Genomic DNA, 26,596 nt, shown 5'->3' on the forward strand with positions numbered 1-26,596 from the left:
AGGTCTAAAAAAACACATCATTTAAAGATTGTATAAAATGATTTAATTATTTTGTTAAATAAAAGTATGCAGTAAAAATTGTATTGTTTAGATTGACAGGTCATAAATGTTGGAGCTAATGCTCCGAGATGGTCGTGTTCAACCTGGCTTTGGAAGAAAATTCCCTAGTAACAACACTGCATATTTTCTTTTGAAGACTCAGATCATTGTAAGGAGGAGGACATTTTTTTGATTCCTATAACAAAAAAGGACTATTATATTATTTGCCTAGGCTTCTTATTTTTTTTTTCTTCTGACACAATCGAAATAACGTCAGGTCCAAATAAATTCTTCCTTTTTTTTTAAAAAAAAAAGAAGAGATAAAAGTCTATCTTTGGACATCCTGCTAGCTGACAATGAGTTAAATCATAAAGCCTTCTGGTCAGCACTACTTAAGTCATCAAATGTAATTATTTCAAATAAGTGCATAAATCGACTTGAGAAGTTTCAAACAATTTTGAAAATCTTCATTCACAGAGTCTTTTAAAAATTTGTTCAGACAAATTGTTACACAAAGAGCAGATGCAACTGCTACAGAAGCAATGCTTGCTGGTTCCTGAAAGATGTGCTATCCTCTAAGGCAAAGATGGGGAACCTTGGCCCTCCAGATGTTTCAGTACTACATTTCCCATGATGCTCAACTGGACTTCAGAGTGCCTAAGCATCATTGGTAATGTAGTTCTGAAACATCAGGAGTGCCAAGCTTCTCCATCCCCGCTCTAAGGGAACAGAAGTGCAGTTTACCAAAGCTCTACATTAGAAGCCAGTAAAGAGCAACTGCTACAGAAGCAATGCTTGCTGAAAAAGGCCTTTCGATTAAAGAAAGGTTACTAATTTCAAGTCCACAGGGTTCCTAAAAGATAACAGCAGTGCACTTTTTCCAAAGGGAACAGTAGTGCCATCTCCCAACGCTCTACACTAGAAGCCAGTAAAGGAAACATCCTATTTAGAGAACAGATTAAAAGAGAAGACCAGGCTTGGTTTACTCTCTTATAATTATTTTAATAAGGTCCTCAAGAACAGAAAGAAAACCTCTTGTGACCTAGCAGATGGTTTAAAAATAAAATCATGTTGTTTGGAAGGTTTTTCCTTTCGATGATTTAAGGTATTGGATGCTTAAAGTACATAAAACCTCTTTAAGGAAAGGACAAATATGTTCAAGATTCTAAAGAGAGAGAACAGCACTCCATGAGATAGAACAGAAGCTGGAATAACTTCCATGCATGTTCATTTTTATTGTTCAAGCTCAAACATGAGAGGTAGACTTTGTGCCTGATCAGTAAAAAGTATCCTGATCATCATAAAAAAAAACTCACCTTCAGAAAACAACACTACCTGCCTCACACTGTAAAGTATCGCCACTGAAAAGGTGTCAAGACAAATATGGCTGAAACCCTACTATCAAACTACTGGAGATGTATCCCAATCAAAGTGCAGGTTACTCCCCTGGAACACCCGGCTAACCACCACAGAATGCCTACACCTACTGTATGTCATATTTTAACTACACTCCCCTGGGACATCCAGCTAACTCTCACAGACTGCGAACACCTACATTTTATCTTCCCTATACTCCCCCTGAAACGCCCAACTAACTCCCACAGAACGCCTACACCTACGTCATGTCTTTAATCTATCTGACTAATAAAGTATACAAGAAAAAATATATATAAATATTTATGTTAAAAATAATAAACAATCAAAAATAACTATTTTAAATGATATACATTATACATGACAATGCATATCATTTTAACATGGTATATAAATGCAATGCTACACTAAACTATTAACACCTTACGCACCCCCAGTGCAACCTACACTATTAACCACTAATCTCCCAAAACCTAAAGACCTTACCACCCCCTAGGATTTTTCTATTGGTCGATTGGGCTAAGTATTAAAAAAATCAGCCAATAGAAATTCAAGAGCATCTCTGAAAGGGCAGATTTCAGCTCTTTCAGTTTTGTTCCACAGAAAGATTGCTAATATTCTTGATGTTCATTGTTTTGTTCAGTCTTAGGCTTGATAATAGGTTTAATACGAACCAATTTCTCCTCCATGGAATCTTAACCTAGTGTTAAGGGTTTTGCAGGCTCTTCCTTTTGAACCTATGTAAAAATTGGGCATTAAACTACTTCCTTGGAAAGTTTTTTTTTCTTTTGTCTACATCTTCTGCAAGAAGAGTTTCTGAATTGTCTGCTCCTTCTTGTGAGCCTCCTTATCTTAATTTTCATCAGGATAAGGCTGTTTTTTACCAAAGGTTGTTTCTTCAGACAACTTTGGCAGAGAGATTGTTGTTCCTTCTTTGTGCCCTAATGCTAAAAATGCTTCTGAAAGATCTTTGCATTCTTTGGATGTTTTTGGGCATTGAAATATTATGTTGATACTATTAAGGATTTTGGACAAACTTCTAGTTTGTTCTTTTTTTCCTGGCCCAAGAAAAGGTCAGAACTCTGCATTTTCTTTAGCCTCTTGGTTAAAACTTTTGATTCACAAAGTTTATTTTGGAGGCAGGTCAGCCTCCGCCGCAGCAGATTACTGCTCATTCTACGAGGTAACTTGTCACTTCTTGGGCTTTTAAGTAAAAGGGTTCCGTTGATCAAATTTGCAAGGCAGCTCTTTTTTGATACTTTTAACTAAATTCTACCATTTTGATGTTTTTGCTTCTTCTGAAGCAGCCTTTGGTAGAAAGGTTCTTCAAGCAGTTTTCTCAGTTTGATTGCTTTGCCTGTTTTCTTTTTTAACTGCATTTCATTTTTGTTGGGGTTGTGGATTTATTTTCTCAGTGGTAAAATATGTTTTTAAATCCCTCCATGTATGTTATTACTTGTGGACTACACAGTGTGGGCATTAGTTCCCATGAGTAATGGATCATGGACTCTCACTACCTATATGAAAGAAAACAAAAATAATTTATGCTTACTTGATAAATCAATTTATTTCATGGTGGTGAGAGTCCACGAGACCCCACCCTATATTTTCTAGAGTTAAATTTATTTGTGGCACATCTTTTTTCCCTGCTCCTTTGCCTCTTCTGCTCTTATTCCTTTTTCTTGCCTCACTTGTTTGGCTATACGTTAGACTGAGGTATGTGGGAGGTGTTTTATAGTGCTCTTGGGGTTTGGGAATCTTTGTCTCCTCCTAGTGGTAGAGAAGAGTAATTCACATAAGTAATGGATTGTGGACTCTTACCACCATGAAATAAATTAATTTATCAGGTATGCATAAATTGTGTTTTTTACATTTGGGATTACCTTGTATCTATGCCTCTGCAGATTGCCCCCTTATCTCAGTGATTTTCACAAGCCTGCATTTTAGCCAATTAGTGCTGTATCATGCATAACCCCATGGGAGTGAGCACAATGTTATCTTTATGGCAAACATGAGCTAGCATTGTCTGGCTTTGAAAAGCTAATAAAATGCACTGAGATAAGAGGCAGCCTTCTGGGGCTTAGACACAGGCAGAAATTTAGAGGTTCAGGATTTATAAAGTATATTAATATAACAATGTTGGTTGTACAAAACTGGAGAATGGGCAGTAAAGGTATTTTCTCTACTTTTAAACAATAAACTTTTTGTAGTTTGTCACTTTAACTATTGGACACAATCATTTCTAAGGGGTGTGCTATTTGGCATTACAACATTACAGTTTTTCCTCACAGACTCTGTAAGTAACACTATATATAGTTGTTTTCCTACCTGTAGAGATCGTTGTAGGCCGGGGGGAATTGGCAGAGACATAACTGTAAAACTTTCATACTTGTAGTTTGTGTACCCACACTCCAAGCAAACAGTGTCATGCCGCAGAACTCCTTGTAGTAGGCGTGTGATTACTGATGGCTGACTAGTATTACTGGCTAAGCAGCTGTCTGTGCTTTCTCTTACACCAGATTTTCTTTCTACTGTCTGAAACAGAAATACGGTATTCTTTCTACTGTCTGAAACAGAAATACGGTACTATTTGCCTCCATTTTAAAGCTGTATATAAAACTAATTTTAAAAGTTAATTTTACTTAAAGGGACAGTCTGGTCCAAAATAAACTTTCCATTTTACTTTTATCTTCAATTTTGCTTTGTTCTCTTGGTATTCTTAGTTGAAAGCTAAACCTAGGTAGGCTCAAATACTAATTTCTTAGCCCTTGAAGGCCGCCTCTTATCTGAATAAATGTTGACAGTTTTTCACAACTAGAGGGCGTTAGTTCATCAGCACTGATAAGGGGGTGTTTTGCAGTGGCTTAAATGCAAGGTAATCAAAGAGGTAAAAAGTATATTAATATAACCGTGTTGGTTATGTAAAACCGTTGGTTATGCAAAACTGGGGAAAGGGTAATAAAAGGATTATCTATCTTTTTAAACAATACAAATTCTGGTGTAGACTGTCCCTTTTAAGTGGAGCGTTTTCTCAATATTAGGAGGTTTCTACATTATTTATGCTTTTTTTAGAGCTCCATAGTATATTATAGAGAGGATTTCTAACTAGAGAAATATAGTTAACTCCACTTTGCTTACATATGTTAGGTCTTCATGTAATACATTCAGTGTATAAATCAGTAATTCCTGAGCATCCTCCTGGTTTCCTCTTTTAAATGGAGGGTGAATTCTGCAAACGGCAACCCAAAAATCTTCTGGTGATATATAATCAGGTTCCCCAAACCACATGGCATCCATAAGTTCAGCAAATGTTCGTGCAACTTCACATTTCTCCCTGTAAATGAAATATTCAGTTGCATTATTTTATTTATTTTATGTGCCTCTAAGCACAGGTGTGCAGTTATAGTTTACTGCTTGTGTCAAATTCATCACATTTACATTTGCTTTTAATTGTAAGGAACTTTATGTTAAACAATTAGGAGAAGTAATTTAAAGTGATGGTAAACTCACTACATGAAGTCTGCAATATATTAAAGCTCTACGTACAAATAATACACTGAGGCACTTATTTTTAGGCTAAATAATGTAGTAGACCGAATAACTAAAAACTTTTAATCCCACGTTACCCTGTTCCTGGCCGCCTCCGTGTTAAAGACATTTTTTCCTATTTTGACTGGCATATGGTACAGCCAATAGGGGATGCACCATACACCCTATGTATTTTCTCATTGCCATGCTCCCGTGCCGTGCTCCCGTGCTGCGGCGTTGAGGGTTTTCAGTTAGGATTACAAACTGTGCAGGTGCATTTCTTAGACTATCCGAAAGCAGCCTAAAAACTGCACCTGCGCAGTTTGGAATCCTAACTGAAAGCCCTCAACGCCGTGGCACGGGAGTGCGGTGATGAGAAAATACAGGGGCATCCCCTATTACCATCACTTTAAGAGCAATTTTACATGAATCTCACTAACAGAAGCCATTTGCTATCAAACATATTTTTCCATAAAGAGAATGTCATTTTAAACAACTTTCTAATATAATTTTTTCTTTGTTCTTTTGGTATCTTTTGTTGAAAAGCAGGGACATAAGCTCAGGTGCGTGCATGTGCCTGGAGTACTATATGTCAGCATGTAATGCTCCAGACACCTACCTAGGTATCTCTTCAACAAAGAATAACACAGAACGAAGCAAATTTGATAATAGAAGTAAATTGAATTTTTTTAAAAAACTATTGTATGTTCTGTCTGAATTACAAAAGAACCTTTTTGGGTTTCATATCCCTTTTACTTGCTGAAATAGAATAATTTGTGAAATAGTATTGATTAAAATTGTGGTTTTTATTCTAATTGCATTCATTTACGCTGCAGCAAACACGTTCCGTCTTATATACATTGGCAATTTTACATTTTAAATATCACATTGCTCAGGAAAATTATCATCATATTTTTTTTTTCTGTTTTATCTATATCAGGTTATCCAGCCTATTCATTGGGATTTCTTTTTATTTGTAGAGCCAGTGACCCAACTTAAGAAATTCTATTGAACCAAATGATATTCTACCTTATAAACAAACTTTAAATGAGCTTCCCTTTTGCAAGAGCCACAAACAGGCATACTTACATACACAGACCCTTATACACTTACGTCACACAGGAAGGATAAGAGTAATGATGTTCCAGAGAGGAACACTTTGGGCTAGATTGGGTGGACCTGATATAATTAATATATATATATATGTGTATCCTTCCCGAGAACGTAGGCACTCACTGGTCTTTAGACATAATCCATTTATTGATCCATAGAAAAAAGTTACATTAACATGACGTTTCGGTACATAATTGTACCTTTATCAAATGTAGCAAAAGATAGATATTAAAAACTTCCTAAATAACTTACCCCAATCCACCACCTAAATACCCCTAGTGTACACCGCATGCCGCCAAATCTCTGTGAGTGAAGTCGGCGTCTGACGTCATCAAGGCGCGTTGGACCATGCGCCCTGTGAGATCGTAGAGCCGAAGTTGCCATAGCAACATGTAAACAAAACACGGTACCTGCGGTAACGCTGGTGTAACTCTGTGCAGCTATGTCATCTCAAAACTATACAGCGCTGAATGTTTGTAATGTGAAGCACATCCACATATATTACATCAGAGTAAGAAATACCCATATATCTGTAATATTAAAACCAGCACCTACATAACAGCGCAGTATCCCAGAGAAATGACAGAGTAGAAAACTAAAAAATTAACTATATACATATGTGTATCAGTGCAACATCACTATCAATCCTAAAAACTGTAATAGACCTGTGTTTAATTTTATGCCATAGCATCAGATAACAGTATCTAATTACAGATATAGGTAAAACTACTGGTTTACATTCATACCTAATTGTCATATGGTAGAAACATAGGAACCAATGTGAGAGCCATTATGAACCATGTTGAAGTCCATATAACCAGCTGAGCGTTTGCAGGTTGAATGTGATCATAAATTTGTTATTACACAGATGTGTGATGTAACTTTTTTCTATGGATCAATAAATGGATTATGTTTAAAGACCAGTGAGTGCCTACGCTCTTGGGAAGGATACACATTATTGGTTTGTAGTGCACCTTGGCGGTTGGATCAAGTAAGATAGTGCTGTCCTTAACTTGGACTGTATATATATATATATATATATATATATATATATATATATACTGACTAGAGATTTCTCTCCTATATTTGGTCTATTTAGGAACCTGATCACAACACTAAATAATATTGGTTCAAGATGGCTGCTCACTATGATGAGTTATTAAAGAGTTTCTAACCCAAATGCTGTAACACTAGTGCCTATAATACATAGATACCTATGTTAAAGTCCTTTGGTCCTAATTACCACTGTACTGATGCCTCCATCCATGGGAGGTTCTACACTATAACATTTGTGGGTGCAAAAAGTTGACCACAAGCTAATTAATAGTGGTGGTCATAGGGTTACCACATAGTCTGTATTTTACTGATACGGACAGTATTTTTAAAGTTAAGGTCAAAAATAAAGATTAAATGTAGAAATAATTATGATATCCTGGTCAAACTTTTTCTAATTGTATTGTAGTTGAATTATAAAAAAATATAAAAAAATATAATTTATAATTTAGTTCCTGAATAATGCTGCATAATTATTTATGTGAAATTAGCTAATGAATGGATGGTATTTTATTCCAGAAAGGTGGCAACCCTACTGGTAAAGGGACTGATATCTACTTTACCTCGCACTTTGCTGTTTGTTAAAAGGGCAATATCTAGCAAATTTAGGACAGTCTGTACATTTGGGGTGCACCTGTAATGAATGTTTGTGCATAGTACCCCCCAAAAACCATTAGAACAAAAACTAGGCCTTATCGAGCTTGGCCTTCCATTTACAATAAACCATAACCATTATTTATTTATTTATTTATAAAATATTTTACCAGGAAGGATACATTGAGATTTCTCTCATTTTCAAGTATGTCCTTGGTACACAAAACATTGCATTGATACAATGGGTACAATAAAATACAAAAACAATAACAATATTAATACATAATATATGCAGAAATTTAACATAGAATAGAAAAGGAAATATATAATCAACCATGACAAGTGCATTCTGTTTCAAAATATGTAGAGAGGGATCTCTTAAAGGATATAAGGCTTGGGGAAGGTTTGAACGTGTGCGGGAGGTCGTTCCATAATTGCAGTGCGTTTTAGGAAAAGGAGGATCGAGCTGCTTTCTTTTTGTATTGAGGCAAGCTAAATAATGTACTGGTACTGGATCGGAGGTTATAGGAGCTGGGAATAGCCGGGGAGAGCATTCTGCTTAGGTAGGGTGGGAGCTTCCCAGAAAAGCTCTTAAACACAAGGCAGGAAAGATGGAGGGTGCGTCTGGATACCAGCGACAGCCAGTTTAGTTCTTTTAGCATGTCACACTGGTGGGTCCTGTAGTTACATTGTAGCACAAAGCGTCAGAACGAGTTATACAGTGTATTTAGTTTATTAAGATGAGTTTGCGGTGCAGGTGCCTATACTATGTCCCCATAATCCATGATTGGCATCAGCATTTGCTGTACAATCTTTTCCTTTACTGTATGGCTGAGGCAGGATTTGTTTCTGTACAGGGCACCTAGTTTTGGAAAAAGTTTAGATGCAAGTTTTTCTATGTGGAGGCCAAAAGATATATTGGGGTCTAACAACATACCCAAGTATTTGAAAGAGTGAACTGCGGTCAGTGTGCAATTTGATTTTGTTTTGATGCATAGATGAGAATTTTGTAGTTTGTGTAATTTAGGTCCTGTTCCAAAGATCATTGTGACAGTTTTATCAGTGTTTTGGAAGATTATTTTTTTTGAGATACACTTTTCTACCTCTGTGAACTGGTCTTGGAGCACTGCTTCAAGTTGCGGCAGATCGGAATTGTTTGCATAGATTACTGTGTCATCTGCGTACATGTGTACAGTTGAGGATTTGCAGACATTAGGCAGATCATTTATAAATAATGTGAATAGTAGGGGGCTGAGAATGGAACCTTGGGGAACACCACACGTGACTGGGAGAGGGTGGGAGTCACTGTCAGAAATGGAGACATATTGTGATTGATCCGATACATATGATCGAAACCAGGTTAGCGGACGATCAGCAATACCTGAGTTTTTTTTTAGTTTAAGCAGTAGTATGTTGTGGTCTACTGTGTCAAAGGCCTTTGTAAAATCAAGGAAAATAGCTCCAGTTAGGTCTCCTTGTTCCATGCCAGTTTGGTTGTCGTTGCAAACTTTTAGGAGGGCAGTTTTAGTGGAGGGATTCGGGCGAAAACCTAATTGATCAGGGGTCAGATAGTTAGATTATTGGTAATATTCACATAATTGCGTATGGACACATTTTTCTAAGATTTTTGACAATACTGGGAGCAATGATATTGGGCGATAGTTAGAAACCAAGGTTATCTCCCCACTTTTATGGATAGGCACTACTCTTACAGTCTTCCAAAGTTTGGGTATGTATCCAGACACCAAGGATTCGTTAATTAGGGTTGTGACAGGTTTAGCAATTGCCGGTGCACTGAGCTTCAACAGCATTGCTGGGATTTGATCAGGTCCAGGCTTGTTTTTTCATTTTTAGATTATTAAGGTGTTTTCTTAATGACATTGATGGGTACAGGTCTAAAATTTAACTTCTCTATATTGGGTTTTTGCTGATTTAGTGGGGCCTGATCCACATTTGTAGTTTCAAGATGCATGTCATTTATTAGTTTGTCAATCAGGGTGGTGGAGCATTCGACAAAATAATTGTTAATGGCATTTGCTACTTCTAAGGGGAGTTGCAGGGTTTGGTTGTCCACATTGACAGTGGAGGGTTGGGAGTGGATTGGTGGAGTTTTTAAGTTATTTATGAGTTTCCAAAACTTTCTAGGGTTTGATATGTTATTGTTCAGATTTTCACAGAAATATGTTTTTATATGTTATACACAGTGATCGTTCATAGAGCCACTATGTTTGCCTCACCAGATATAAACTACTAACCCAATATCCCTCACTGGAATTATTACAACCACATACAGCTTAAATTGAGCAATTAGGCAAGTTGACTGTCAAACTGAGCAAGCCCTCTCTCCTGATTGGTTATTGTCAATCATAATTACGTGATTTTTTTGCTGAAGCATTGACTCTGATCCCACACTTGACACTGGGTCCAATCTCCTGTTAAGAACTACTTGGCACCTAGCACCTTGTGCTTTCCTTTGGCCTGGCCCTTACCAAATGCAGTAAGTTCCCACCTTCCGCAGGTGTCCTATGGCTCCTATTACACTAACTTCCCACATAGGGGGATCAGTGTCACCCTTCTGGCCCTGCTACTCCTTCTCTGCGCCTGGTTCATTCTTGTCCTCTTGGATGATTGAATGAGGCCCATTTATCAAGCTCCAAACGGAGCTTGAGGGCCCGTGTTTCTGGCGAGTCTTCAGACTCGCCAGAAACAGCAGTTATGAAGCAGCGGTCTAAAAACCGCTGCTCCATAACCCTGTCAGCCTGATCTGATGAGGCGGACAGGAATCACCACAATTCAACCCGATCGAGTACGATCGGGTTGATTGACGCCTCCCTGCTGGCGGCCTATTGGCTGCAAGTCTGCAGAGGGCGGCGTTGCACCAGCAGCTGTTGTGAGCTGCTGGTGCAATGCTGAATACGGAGAGCGTATTGCTCTCCGCATTCAGCGATGTCTGTCGGACCTGATCCGCACTGTCGGATTAGGTCCGACAGACATATAATAATTCGGCCTCATTGTCTATGTTTCAGAGTTTAAGTTTATATGCTGTTTAGTGTAATCATAAGCATTGCCTTTTTGTGTCTAACTGTTGTTTTGTTTTTGTTTGTTAAAAAAAAAAAAAGATTTGTTTAAATAACTGAATTTGTAAACATTACAGACTTTGCATGTCACATGGTACCCTCAGTGTTAACATTAATTTTGTTTGATTTAATGTAGTAAAATCAGATTTACCAAACTAGACACATTTGAAACTGCCACGACAGGAAGTAATCCACCAGTGGAGTGGTGCTGCACAGACACTGTATGACTGCATTCATGTAGCACGAGTTGCCCAGGTTACACAGGCCAGTGACTCCTTGCTCTTTCCTGCTCTTGTGTTCAACCAGGCAAGAACTCTGCGAGGAACCTTTATCACTGTTTAAGAATGAGAGGAAAGGTTATATAATAACAGACATTACTTACATTGTTATTTCTAACACTATCTGAGGGGAGTTAGCATGCCCTGCCATTCTGTTGCAGCAGTCTTGGCACTCTCCATAGAGCCCTATGTGGTACCAACGGTTTCTCCCAGCTGGGGGGAAGACATAATTAGAACCCTGTTTATTATCATTTAATTATTATAATTATTTCTTAGGCTATGTTATGCTATATTTTTCAATTCCATTATTATCTCTGTCATAACATTTATATCTTATAATTCCCTGTTCTTTATTTAAATATTTTTCAAAATTCATTTTAAACATGATATACTCCATGTTTTTCTGGTGTCCCTGATTATTCTTGAAAATCCTTTCTTCCCTGAGTTTTGTCAAATGCTTTAACCTGCTTTAAGATTGCAAAGTATCGTTAAGATAATGTTGTAAGAAGCCACTGGAAAACTAAAGTTTCTAATGAATTGGAATAGCTATAAAGGGACATAAAACCCATTTTGTCTTTTATGATTCAGATAAAACTTGTGATTTTAAACAACTTTCCAATTTACTTCTGTCTAATTTGTTTTATTCTCTTGATATCCTTTGTTGAAATAGATACCTAGGTAGACTTAGGAGCTGCTGATTGGTGGCTGCATATATATGCCTCTCGTCGACTTACAGCTAGCTCCCAGTAGTGCATTGCTGCTTCTTCCACAAAGGGTACCAAGAGAATGAAGCAAATTAGATAGAACATACTATTTTTAACAACTTTACAAATTACTTCTATCTGAATTATGAAAGATACATTTTGTATTTAATTTTCCTTTAAATTTGACAACAGAAGAAAGAGGAAGAAATAGTCTTTATACAGCTATTCTAATAGCTATTATAGAACCCTTTACATGTTCCATTTCTTCTGCTGATAAATCCAACTTGGTAATATATCACATATATAAGGTTTCTTTTTCTGAAAGTCTCATGGTTATTACTTATTAGATTTATGTCCTCTCACCAAATCCAGGTAAACTCTGGTTGCCGATTATTATCATTATTTGAAATACATCAACAGGTTGCACAGTGATACAAAGGGTGTACAATAAATAAATAAAGATAAGACTAGTAAGGGAGGGTTAGAGGGTCCCTAGAGAGTTTACAATCAGAGGTCCATTCCAATAATTCCTCATTGATTTACAGGGTTTTTTTTTAATGTTTTTTTTTTTTTTTTAAATTCAACCTCATTGTAATTCATTTAAATAACCCACAATAAACGATTTATTTTATGCATTTCAAATATATTCATGCAATGAAAACATTCACAATATCTTACATGGAAACAATTTAACACTGATATTCCAATCAATAACAAAACACTTTTCTGGCAGCTTTTCAAAATGATTTTTTAGACTTCTCACCTATATTTCTTTTCATAGTATTTTTAAGTGGTATTTTTTTATGTTAAAAATATTGCTCACACTTTTAAACTATGAATCTGATACAAATATTAAATATAGTTATCCAGATGTACTATGAATGGAATTGTTTGGATCTTTAAACATGTTAATTATACAATTAATCAAATAATATAAATGTATTAACTGCAAATTGCAGACACAAACCAAACTCCCATTGATCTACACACGCCCACCAAAAACCCCTCCCCAGACAAAACACTCTTCACTGAAATCTCCCCCTATCCTACAGGACCTCAGCCCAGTGTATTCACTTATGTTGTCTTTGTTCCTCCATAGACAATAATGATCTTCAGTGCTCATTGAAGTCACCGTTCTTCATCTTCACCCAACAGAAAAAACTGTCCTCTGACAAAACCCAGTCCTCAAACTGTAGCTCCTGCTTCAGCAGAATATGTATCTTTCAAAAGATAAAATAATTAACATTCAAAGTAAAGAAATAAATCAAACTGTCATTACAGATGATATATAAATTCACAAAAGAGTGGTTCAGAGGATTTTATTTACTTGGTAATTTAGTTAGACCCAGTAGTGCAACTAGCACAGCTGATTGGATAAGCAGCAATTTCCTCCTAGGACTTTATACTGTATATGGTTAACCCCTTTGTGAGGGTTAAGCACATAGCAATACATCTTTGCTAGTGTTACATGCGCCAGCCATAATTCTATAAAGCCGCCAATAGTCCTGATCTCTACTAAAGGAAAATCCCAGTCGGGTTCATATGCAAAGAAAATATTTACCAATGAGCTTAGAGTTGCCATTTAGTACTGCAGTGCCCAGCAATGTAGTTGTATTCTCATATATAAGAGTATGTAGTCACTGTAACGCTGAGGTGACGCAGCCTCTAAAATATATACTGAAAATACAGAGTACAAAACATATTTTGAAACTAAATGTCTCCTACATATACTCAAATATAGAAACTATAGAATATGAATTCTTCATACATACAGGATATGTGTATTCCCCTATCTAAGAGCCAGTGGCTAGTGAATAATGCGAGTTTGCATCAAAAAGCCCTTCAGAGTACTGAGTTTGGACTTCAAATGTGGCTCTAATTAGTAGCCAAGTTGCCTAATTCTATCTGTTTGAATCAATGGAGCTTAGTAGTTTTACGGTATAAAAGTACCATTCATTATATAGTTTTCCTGTACATTTTAGCATCTCTGGTGTGTGGGGGTCTAATAGTAGCATCAGATATAGGAGAACTATCCGAGGTTGAGGCACCAGGTAGGGTGTTTGTTCTTTTAAATATAGTGTGCCTCAGAATTGTTATATGTTCTTCTATAATAAATATAAAAAAAGCTTAATTGTCTCCTCTGTGTAACTGTAACAAGTCCTGTTTCTTTAGCTAGTGAAGATGGATACTATATAGATTTCATTTTTATGTCCTTTTGTTAAGGCATGGATAAATATGTATGGGTACCTTTTTATACTGGAATTTGTATGTGTTTTTGCTACAACCACCATAAAAATATGATATATCATCCAAAAGTGAACAAATTTAAAGGGACAGTCTAGTTAAAATTAAACTTTGATGATTCAGACAGGGAAGCTACATGTCATTTTAAACAACTTTCCAATATATTTTTATCATCAAAATTGCTTTGTTCTATTGGTATTCTTAGTTGAAAGCTAAACCCCTAGGTAGGCTCATATGTTAATTTCTAAGTCCTTGAAGGCCGCCCATTTGATAGTTTTTCACAGCTAGAGGGTGTTAGTTCATGTGTGCCATGTAGATAACATTGGGCTCAGGCCCTCAGTTACCCAGGAGACAGCTCTGATTAGCTAAAATGAAAGTCTGTCAAAAGAACTGAAATAAGGAGAAAGTCTGCAGAGGTTTATATACAAGGTAATCACAGAGATAAAAAGTACATTAATATAACCATGTTGGTTATGCAAAACTGGGGAATATGTAATAAAGGGATTATCTATCTTTTTAAACAATAAAAAATCTGGAGTAGATTGTCCCTTTAACAGAAAAGAGGATTTATTTATTTGGTGGAAGTATAGTATCAAGATGGCAAGAAGAGTGGAGTAGAATGAAAGTAGCAAAAAAGAATGGGAATAGAATATAGTTACATACATACACCTTTTTCCTGAAATGCCACCACTGAAAACCCCAAATGCAAAGGATTAGGCTGAATCAATCCCATATTTTTCAGGATTGTTCTTGCCTTGTTGGAGGCATAGCAACATTACTTCATGTAACACTACATAATATATACAGTTGTTCTCATAAGTTTACATACCCTGGCAGAATTTATGATTTCTTGACCATTTTTCAGAGAATATGAATGATAACACAAAACCTTTTCTTTCACTCACGGTTAGTGTATGGCTGAAGCCATTTATTATCAATCAACTGTGTTTACTCTTTTTAAATCATAATGACAACAGAAACTACCCAAATGACCCTGATCAAAAATTTACATACCCTGGTGATTTTGGCCTGATAACATGCACACAAGTTGACTCAAAGGAGTTTGAATGGCTATTAAAGGTAACCATTCTCACATGTGATCTGTTTGCTTGTAATTAGTGTGTGTGTATAAAAGGTCAATGAGTTTCTGAACTCCTGACTCCAGTGCTGCACTGACGATTCTGGATTCTGAGTCATGGGGAAAGCAAAAGAATTGTCAAAGGATCTGTGGGAAAAGGTAGTTGAACTGTGTAAAACAAGAAAGGGATATAAAAAGATATCCAAGGAATTGAGAATGCAAATCAGCAGTGTTCAAACTTTAATAAAGAAGTGGAAAATGAGGGGTTCTGTTGAAACCAAACCACGGTCAGGTAGACCAACTAAAATTTCAGCCACAACTGCCAGGAAAATTGTTTGGGATGCAAAGACAAACCCACAAATAACTTCAGGTGTAATACAGGACATGTTGTGTGGCTGTTTCAAGATGCACAATAAGGAGGCACTTGAAGAAAAATGGGCTGCATGGTCGAGTCGCCAGAAGAAAGCCATTACTATGCAAATGCCACAAAGTATCCCGCTTACAATACGCAAAACAGCACAGAGACAAGCCTCAAACCTTCTTGCACAAAGTCATTTGGAGTGATGAGACTAAAATTGAGCTTTCTGGCCACAACCATAAACGCTACATTTGGAGAGGAGTCAACAAGGCCTATGATGAAAAGTACACCATTCCTACTGTGAAACACGGAGGTGGATCACTGATGTTTTGGGGTTATGTGAGCTACAAAGGCACAGGAAATTTGATCAGAATTGATGGCAAGATGAATGCAGTATGTTATCAAACAGAACGCCTCATTTTCCACTTCTTGATTAGAGTTTGAACACTGCTGATTTGCATTCCTTGGATGTCTTTTTATATCCCTTTCCTGTTTTATACAGTTCAACTAGCTTTTTCCCACAGATCCATTGACAATTCTTTTTCTTTCCTCATGACTCAGAATCCAGAAACGTCAGTGCAGCACTGGATGAAAGATGCAAGGGTCTGTCAGGAGTCCAGAAACTCATTGACCTTTTATACACACACACTAATTACAAGCAAACAGATCACAGGTGAGGATGGTTACCTTTAATAGCCATTCAAACCCCTTTGTGTCAACTTGTGTGCATGTTATCAGGCTAAAATCACCAGGGTATGTAAACTTTTGATCAGGGTCATTTGGGTAGTTTATGTTGTCATTATGATTTAAAAAGAGTAAACACCGTTGATTGATAATAAATGGCTTCAGCCAAACACTAACCATGAGTGAAAGAAAAGTTTTTGTGTTATCATTCATATTCTCAGAAAAATGGCCAAGAAATCATAAATTCTGCCAGAGTATGTAAACTTATGAGCACAACTGTATATATCTTTTTTTATGGGTGTACTCACTGGTAATGAGTACCACCACATCTGCCATCTCATACCAGGTAATATTTGTAATCATCATGTAAATAATAGTTTTCACAAGAAGAGGCTGCAAAATATATCAAGCGTTGTAAATAACTTTGTCCCTTTGCTTTTCTCAAAGTTAAAGAGCACAATATATCAATCAATCAATGCGTACCGGCACCTTTTCTGTTACAAAAAAGTACTGTGTATATATATATATATATATATATATACATACTGGTATATATGTATATATACATATATATATATATATATGTATATATACATATAAAACAGGACATTGGTGCCCATCCACTTGCAAATAAACGGACAAAATTTAAATGCTCAAAAAATTGCCCCCCCCCTTCCCAAAAGAAAACAACTCGTCTTTGCTTTTATATTAAAATTGGAATCTTAGCCACACAATTTGGTCATATTCTGCTTAGTCAGTCACTCACTTACGTATCCCAATGTTGACTGGTCCTAACACTACAATACTTTGCCTTTATGAGCTCAATCATTCCTCGCTTTTTCTCTTTATAGTAGAATGAGACTCCCTGGCTGTATATACAACTGCAATACACTATAATGAGTACACCTGAATATGCGTAGGGTGCTTTAACCAATGGAAGATGGTCAGTCTCCTTTTTTTTTTCCTCTCTCTTCTATGGCATTATGCATTCTCATTGCTATGTGCAAAATGTTTCAATTCCTGAATCACCGATTCCTGATTGTGTAGTGTGGGTTTATGACCCCTGCATATGTCTCTAATCAACTATCTCACTGTATTTTGCTACAGGGGCACTTCTCTGTGACATGAAGATGTACATTTCTTTCTGCACTCCAGCAATAGAGATGTAAATATGTAGAGACATAGCACTAAATATGCACAGTGAACTACAGTGAATGAAGAAAGAACAATATCTGGTTCAAAGTATTGACTAATTAACAAGGATAGCTGTTCTCAGGTATTAATAGCAATTTTTCATTAAAAAATGGGGTCTCAGTGGGGCAATTTTTACATTTAAAACGTTGTTCTACTTAGGAAGCATTTGAGGAGCAGGCTACACAAATGGCACCAAGATTTTTGCAGCGAGGATACTCAGAAAAACAGGTTAAAAGAGCCTGGACTAGAGCTAGTCAAACTCCTAGAAATCAATTGCTGTATAGTAAGAGGGATGCACTTAAGGAGAACAATAAGACGAGATTGATAACACGATATAATTCACACTGGGGTACATTGCGTGGGATATTGAATAAGCATTCTAGCTAATGACATGACACTTAAAGATTGTATATCAGAATATCCTTTGCTAACTGCTAGAAGAGCACCCAGCATAAGAGATAAGTTAGTACACAGTGAATTTCAGAGAGATACAGGCTCAAACTGGCTGACTAAATTTCAGAGCAACAGGGAGCCTATCACACATGTGGACACTGTGTGTATTGCAGTTATGTTGAAAAATTGGCTATTTTTAGCACAGAAGCAATAGGCCAGGTCTATCATGTAAATAAAAGAATTTCATGTACCACTAAAAATGTAATCTATTTGTTACACTGCCCCTGCCCCAGGTATTATGTTGGTAAAACAACATGTGAATTGGAAAAACAGAATCATGGAACATATGGATGATATAAAGAATTGTGATCAAGATAGCCCTGTGGCTAGACACTTTCAAAGACATCATAATTCACATTTTTCTACATTACAAATTATGGGTATTGAACATCTAAAACCTAAGAGGAGAGGTGGTAACTTAGATTGCTCTTGCAGCATGAATCACGATGGATGTTCAGGCTAAATACGCTGGCACCTGTGTGTCTGAATAACAAAATAGAATATGCATGTTTTCTGTAAACTGTGTACAAAATTTAAGAATGAAAAATTACTCAGTAAAGTGTAATCAGATTTAAACAGTTATGTACTTAGTGTATTTCTTAAATTTCACTGTTGCAAATATGTATCATATTAAAAAAAACTTGTATTAATTACTTGAGTTGGAAACATTGTATATATTATATTATAAGTAACTTTTATATGAAGGAATGATAAAAATATTACATTTGATGGATCTAGTTGTATAGTTAACATGGTGTCATCCTATAAGTTTAATGCATGTAACATATTGTCAAATAGTAGGTAGTTAAGTATACCATAGGATTTAAGATTTGCAATAGAATTATGTCCCTTTAAAGTGAATGCAAATTTTCAACGAGTGCCCGGTTTTTAAAAATACTTTAAAAACAGGAGCACTTTCATTGATGAAAGTTAACATTGCACCAGATTTGTAGAAATACCTTTTACTTCTCCAAAACCGGATCGCCGATCCCAGCCTCAGTACTGACGTCAGAAATAACTAAACCGTCTTTCTCCAATCATGGCTCCCCCCCCCCCATCTTGTGATGCCCGGCTGTGATTGGAGGAAGCTGGTTTCGTCATTGCTGTGTTTGTACAGTAGGAATGAGGAGGCAGGGGATCGGTGATCCGGTTTTGGAGAAGTAAAAGGTATTTCTACAAATCCGGTGCAATGTATACTTTCATCAATGAAATTGCTTGTTTTTAAAAGTATTGTTAAAAACCAGGCACTCATTGCTGAAAATTGACATTCCCTTTAAGTATATTTCTTAGGGGGCATATGGTTTTAAATCAAAGACTATTTGAACAGGCTTTAGCGATAATTGAACACATCTGATGAAGCCCTTATTCCAACCCTTGAGGGAGAAGGGCAAAACACGTAATGCTGGAAGTGTGATGACATATACTATTGTTGCTATCCAGTGAAATGGAGAATGCCAGCATTTGAAAATCATACCACTTGCAAGTGAAGAACCACCTTACCTATCTGAAGAGATAGTCCGGGAAAAATTGGACATAATTGTGGAATAATGTAATTGGGACTGCATGCACATGTATTAGCGCTCTCTCTCTCATATAACGTGTGCACCCTATCTTTTGTTGCTTTTCTGTTATTAATAGCAAATGCTTCACTGTAAGACAAAGCATTCACATGCTGCTCATAAGTTATGAGGTGGGAGCAATCTCTATATATATATATAATAAAGCCCCTGAACTGGCACTAGGTATTGTATTTTGTGCTGGGAACATTAGAGAACCTTATGATGAGCAGAGGGAAACCTTGTTCAGAACAAAAATGGTAAGAATGGTAATGAAAATTAAAGTGTGCTGCTAAATTTTAGGCAAGTTAGAATTAATGATCACACATTTGCATCAATGATTTTTGCACTGTCAATGAAAGTAATAGTTTTAGATCAGTAAAAAATACCCAAGTTAATCCAATAAACTTTAATTCTAGTGTGAAGGATATAAATCCAATATAATCTTTTCAGGAGATTGACATTACATATTTACATACATTGTGTTCATTAATTTGATTTCCTTGTTGCCTCACAGAAAGTAGTGATGTCCTTTATTATTATTTTTTTTAAAACAAAATATATATATATATATATATATATATATATATATCCACAATGTTATCCTGATTTAGAGTTTTGGCCTCATATAAAATGTATTTTCTAATAATAAGTCATAATGTATAAATACAATTGCAGAACGTTTGCAGTGTACCTGTTGGAATGTAGAATCTGCCACTGTCAATATGTTGGTAAGACAACCAGGCAGTTTGGTACTCAAGCTCAAAAACATTATAATGATGTAAAAACGTATAAACTGATTCTACAGTGGCTCAGCACTTCAACAATGTACAGTACATTTCAGAAACGTTGGCAATTTTTCCATAAAAGCTCTAGATGTTGCTAGAACACCAGTAAGGGGAGGCAATAAATAAGAGATTCTGGATAAAAAAAGAGCTTTTTTGGATCTATAAGCTAAAGACCAGAGTACCAAATGTCTTAAACCGTAAGTGGGATATTAGTTATTTTATTTGATCACTCCATATGTGTTAAGCATGCAGCTTCTCCTTACAATGGTACAACACTAAAGTGGGTACAGTTTGACTTAAAAAGGGTTAAAATCGGTTTAATAGGAAATGTACTCACATTTAGTAATCAAGTAGAATCCACACTAAAGTATGGTGGTATGAATTATCTGTATCAATTTTACTGGACCAAGAGCACTATGTATCCTTTTGCTTTGTTTTTACAACACTATTTTGTTGCTTTTATTGTGTAATTTGTAAGTAATGGCAAATGTAAGGGCATGTTGCCCTATATAAGGATGTAGTTCTGTATAACACATTCTATGATTAAGTGCCACTAGGGGGGCACAAAACACATCAGACCACTATTCTCCACATGTCTAGGTATTGAATAAACTTTTCATTGATCTGTTTGTGCAGCCCTGTTCTATTGTTTGTGCAGTGACCTAGCTTAGGCATGATTTGCAAAACTGAGTGCAGCAGGACAGATCTCTTAGATTTTGATCAAAGAAAGCACTGCTGTAACAATCATCTCACTCACACACCACAAGCAAACCAACACACTAAAGTATTGATACTGAACAGAGATAGTATATAATGATCATTTTAGTTCCCTTGCGGAAATCAATTTGGCAGCTTCAGCAGTGCAGAGCCCCATGCACTTGCAATCTCCTTGTATTGCAGCAGGCCGTCTGGTGGGTGGGTAAGGGCTACAATGCTGCACTAGAGCAGCCATGAGGGCAATGATGTACAAAGAGGACTGCTGGTACAAGATATCTCAGGAGAGCAGCAGTTTGGCTACTTGCTGGGCTTTGAAAGTTTGATTGAACTTCTGCAAGCAGTAGACAGTCATGGCTTCACAGGAGAACTGTCATGTCCACTTAGCATTACATTATTTAATTCAAAAACCTCCATGAACAATGTTATAGTAATGCATTAACCCCTTAAGGACAAGGCCATTTTTCAATTTCTTTCCCTTAAGGACCAGGGCTAATTTTACATTCCTGCGGTGTTTGTGTTTAGCTGTAATTTTCCTCTTACTCATTTACTGTACCCACACATTATATACCATTTTTCTTGCCATTAAATGGACTATCTAAAGATACAATTATTTTCATCATATCTTATAATTTACTATAAATTTTTTTTATAAAATATGAGGAAAAAAAAGGAACAAACACACTTTTTCTAACTTTGACCCCCAAAATCTGTTACACATCTACAACCACCAAAAAACACCCATGCTAAATAGTTTCTACATTTTGTCCTGAGTTTAGAAATACAGTGACGTGCAGTGAGGTCAGAGGCTGGTGAGGCACTGGCTAGGATACGTAATATACCTATGTATAAAATAGCTACCTAATCCAGTGTCCATATACCTACCAATACAGATATGGTTCTATAAAAGCATGGAATAAAAAAGGTAAAAAGTATACTCTTGCTCATCTGGAGTGGTTTAGGAGTACCAATTTGATTATGTGTTTAACCTCACTGCAGGGTTTAATAGAAAATCTTGCTATTTTAAGTGATGGTATTCATGTAGTTAGCCAGCAAGACCATGAAATACTTGGTAATAATACACCAAGTATTTCCCGGTCTTGCTGGCTGACTACATGAACACAATCACATAAAATAGCAAGATTTTCTATTAACCCCTTAACGACTGAGGACGTGCAGGGTACGTCCTCAAAAAAAAGGCAGTTAACGCCTGAGGACGTACCCTGTACGTCCTTGGTGTGGAAAGCAGCTGGAAGCGATCCTGCTCGCTTCCAGCTGCTTTCCGGTTATTGCAGTGATGCCTCGATATGGAGGCATCCTGCAATAACCTTTTGTAGCCATTCAATGCAGAGAGAGACACTCTGTGGCCCTCTCTGCACCGGAAATCGGTGGCTTTCCTCATTGGTGGGAGGGAGCCTGTGTGGGAGGCGGGTGGCGGCCATCAATGGCCCTGGTGATGTGGAGGGGGGCGGGGACGTGCACGGGGAGGGAGCAGGTGGGTACCTCTGCACTACAGAAAAAATGTGTACTAAAATTAAATAAAAATGGGGATAAAAATGATTTAAGAAAAAAAAAACATCAGTTAGGTGGTGGGGGTTGGGAAGCTACACTACAGAAAAAAAAAAAAAAAAAAAAAACTTTTTTCGCAAACTGGCAGACAGCTGCCAGTACCCAAAATGGCCCCCAATAAGGCAGAGGGGGAGGGTTAGAGAGCTGTTTTGGAGGGGGGGATCATACACAGCAGCATATGTAAATATGCTTATTTTTTTTTATTTTTTTTTTAAAAACACCTTTAATTTTAGTACTGGCAGACTTTCTGCCAGTACTTAAAGGGACATTACACCCACATTTTTCTTTCATTATTTAGATAGAGCATGTAATTTTAAACAACTTTCTAATTTACTTCTATTATCTAATTTGCTTCATTCTCTTGATATTCTTTGCTGAATAGCATATCTAGATATGCTCAGTAGCTGCTGATTGGTGCCTGCACATAGATTCCTCATGTGATTGGCTCATCTATGCGCATTGCTATTTCTTTAACAAAGGATATCTAAAAAATAAAGCATATTAGATAATAGAAGTAAATTGGAAAGTTGTTTAAAATCGAATTCTCTATCTGAATCACGAAAGAAAATTTTTGGGTTTAGTGTCCCTTTAAGAAGGCGGGGACAATTGTGGGGTGGGGGGAGGGAAGGGAGCTGTTTGGGAGGGATCAGGGGGGAGGCTGATCTCTACACTAAAGCTAAAATTAACCCTGCAAGTTCCCTACAAACTACTTAATTAACCCCTTCACTGCTAGCCATAATACACGTGTGATGCGCAGCAGCATTTAGCAGCCTTCTAATTACCAAAAAGCAACGCCAAAGTCATATACAGGTATACCCCGCTCATACAGCGGGTTAGGGACCGGAGCCCCGCTGTAAAGTGAAAACCGCCTTAAAGTGAAACAAGGCAGTTTTAGCTTTTTTTTCAGTGTTTAAAATCTTAAAAACATGTTTGAACTAACTAATATTAGGGGTGCAATAGTGATACGTTTAGTTTAACACTAGCACAGCAAGTATTCAATTAGTATTCAATAAATACTGTACCTGTAAAATAGTGACAATTACTGTAGTAAAATTTGCCAGACTATAGCACTGAGGCACAGATTGCACTGCAATGCAGTTAACAGAGTGAACTAAGCATAACAAAATGGTGCCAGTCACTTTTCTCGCAATCTCACAATGATTTACAGCACTGTTTCAAAATCCTTGAAGGTTGAACTTCAGCTCCACAAAGCGCTGTATTAGCGAATCGCTGTAAAGTGAGGTATACCTGTATGTCTGCTATTTCTGAACAAAGTGGATCCCAGAGAAGCATTTACAACCATTTATGCTATAATTGCATAAGTTGTTTGTAAATAATTTCAGTGAGAAACCTAAAGTTTGTGAAAAAGTGAACAATTTTTTTATTGATCGCATTTGGCGGTGAAATGGTGGCATGAAATATACCAAAATGGGCCTAGATCAATACTTTAGGATGTCTTCTAAATAAAAATATATACACATGTCAATGGATATTCAGGGATTCCTGAAAGCGCTAATTTTGAAAAAAAAGTGGTTTGGAAATAGCAAAGTGCTACTTGTATTGCCCTATAACTTGCAAAAAAAAGCAAAGAACATGTAAACATTGGGTATTTCTAAACTCAGGACAAAATTTAGAAACTATTTAGCATGTTTTTTTTTTTGGTGGTTGTAGATGTGTAACAGATTTTGGGGGTCAGAGTTTAAAAAAAAAAAAAAAAAAAAAAAAAAAAAAAGTGTTTTTTCCATTTTTTCCTCATATTTTATAAAAAATTTTTATAGTAAATTATAAAAGATATGATGAAAATAATGGTATCTTTTGAAAGTCCATTTAATGGAGAGAAAAACGGTATATAATATGTGTGGGTACAGTAAACGAGTAAGAGGAAAATTACAGCTAAACACAAACACCGCAAAAATGTAAAAATAGCCTTGGTCCCAAACGGACAGAAAATGGAAAAGTGCTGTGGCCATTAAGGGGTTAAGCCCTCCAGTGAGGTTACACACATAATCAAACCGGTACTCCTAAACCACTCCAGATGAGCATGAGACACAAATACCTTAGTAAAGATTTGAATGTGTGTTAAACCTCTCTGCAGGGTTTAATAGAACATTTTCTATTAAACCCTGCAGAGAGGTTAAGTATGCATTATGTAGCCACCAATCAGCCCCTAGAACCTAGGTTCTTTTAGGCATACAATAAAAAAAAATGTACCTTTAATTTTGATATTGAAAGTGGACTTAAATTGTCTGTAGATTGTCACACACCCACAAAGCATAAAAATTAAATAGTATGTTATTCAGCACTGGAAAATTGTTTTTTATATCCCTCTTTTTAGAGGGCACAAAAAAAAAAAATTATGTCACTTTATTGTAAAAGTCATTGATGAGTCAATCCAAATTCTGTATTTGGGCTGTATGAGTCAGTGAATCATTTATTATTTATCAGACCCCAGATTTCATATTCTTATAAGTATTTATTTTAATTTATCTTTTACTGTGTCATGCCACAGTGCAGCGCAAAAGAAGCATTAAAATTCCACAAGGAACACACAAACCTGGATGACATCTAATCTGCTATATCAATGCAGATAAATAATGTTAATTCAAGAATATTTTTCTTTAAGATGCTAGTCTACAGACTGCAAACTCTCATTCATAGAAGCACCAGCAGCCAGCTTTACTCACTTCCAAGTTCCTCATTCCGTTTTTTTTCTTTAAGCTGCTAAAGACTGTTTCCCTCATTCATAGAAGCACCAGCAGCCAGCTTTACTAACATGTTCCTCATTCCATTTTTTCTTTAACCCCTTAACGACCAAGGACGTACGCCACACGTCCTCTAAAAAAATACACTTAATGACCGAGGACGTGTGGCGTACGTCCTTGGTCTGGAAAGCAGCTGGAAGCGATCCTGCTCGCTTCCAGCTGCTTTCCGGTTATTGCAGTGATGCCTCAACATCGAGGCATCCTGCAATAACCCCCCTTGGCCATCCGATGCAGAGAGAGCCACTCTGTGGCCCTCTCTGTACCGGACATCGATGGCCGGTTTCGGTGGTGGGTGGGAGCCAGTCTGGGAGGCGGGTGGGCGGCCATCGATGGGCCGTATGATGTGGCGGGGGGCGGGATCGTGGGCGGGAACGCCGGGTGCGCGTGCGTGCACGAGGGTGCGCGCGCGGGGGGGGGGGTAGGAAGCGGGTGGGAACCGCTACACTACAGAACATTTATGGGGGAAAAGTGGCAGTGATTGCCAAATATATATATATATATATATCGATCTAAGAGATCTGGGAGGGGTGGTGGGTTGGTCTTTTGGGGGGGGGGCAAGCTACACTACAGAAAATTATTTTAAAAAAATAATAAAACAATGTTTTACTATAAACTGGGTACTGGCAGACAGCTGCCAGTACCAAAGATGGCTACTAATAAGTTAGAGGGGGATGGGTAAAGAGCTGTTTGGGGGGTATCAGGGAGGTTGGGGGCTAAGGGGGGATCCTCCAGAGCAGCATATGTAAATATGCATTTTTTTATTTATGTTTTATCAAGGATAGCTTTTTTTTTTAGTACTGGCAGACTTTCTGCCAGTACTTAACATGGCGGGGACAATTGTGGGGTGGGGGAGGGAAGAGAGCTGTTTGGGAGGGATCACGGGGTGTAATGTGTCAGGTGGGAGGCTGATCTCTACACTAAAGCTAAAATTAACCCTGCAAGCTCCCTACATGCTACCTAATTAACCCCTTCACTGCTAGCCATAATACACGTGTGATGCGCAGCGGCATTTAGCGGCCTTCTAATTACCAAAAAGCAACGCCAAAGCCATATATGTCTGCTATTTCTCAACAAAGGGGATCCCAGAGAAGCATTTACAACCATTTGTGCCATAATTGCACAAGCTGTTTGTAAATGATTTCAGTGAGAAACCTAAAATTGTGAAAAATTTTACTTTTTTTTTTTATTTAATCGCATTTGGCGTTGAAATGGTGGCATGAAATATACCAAAATGGGCCTAGATCAATACTTAGGGTTGTCTACTACACTACAATAAAGCTAAAATTAACCCTACAAGCTCCCTACATGCTCCCTAATTAACCCCTTCATTGCTGGGCATAATACACGTGTGGTGCGCAGTGGCATTTAGCGGCCTTCTAATTACCAAAAAGCAACACCAAATCCATATATGTCTGCTATTTATGAAAAAAGGGGAT

At 37.1% G+C, this 26,596-nt stretch overlaps 1 protein-coding gene across 1 annotated transcript; it reads right to left on the reverse strand.

Moving 5' to 3' along the window:
* Positions 1 to 115: 115 nt before the first annotated feature.
* On the reverse strand, positions 116 to 11,172 carry LOC128664509 (putative ubiquitin carboxyl-terminal hydrolase 50). Its single transcript, XM_053719330.1, has 4 exons — positions 10,930 to 11,172; positions 4,552 to 4,747; positions 3,742 to 3,948; positions 116 to 235 (listed from the first exon to the last, which is right to left on the reverse strand). The coding sequence occupies exons 1-4, from the start codon at positions 11,013 to 11,015 to the stop codon at positions 116 to 118; spliced, it is 609 nt and encodes a 202-aa protein (XP_053575305.1). The 5' UTR covers positions 11,016 to 11,172.
* Between the last annotated feature and the right edge of the window lie 15,424 nt (positions 11,173 to 26,596).

The sequence above is a fragment of the Bombina bombina genome, chromosome 6, assembly GCF_027579735.1.
Source record: "Bombina bombina isolate aBomBom1 chromosome 6, aBomBom1.pri, whole genome shotgun sequence".
In the NCBI taxonomy this organism is placed as follows: domain Eukaryota; kingdom Metazoa; phylum Chordata; class Amphibia; order Anura; family Bombinatoridae; genus Bombina; species Bombina bombina.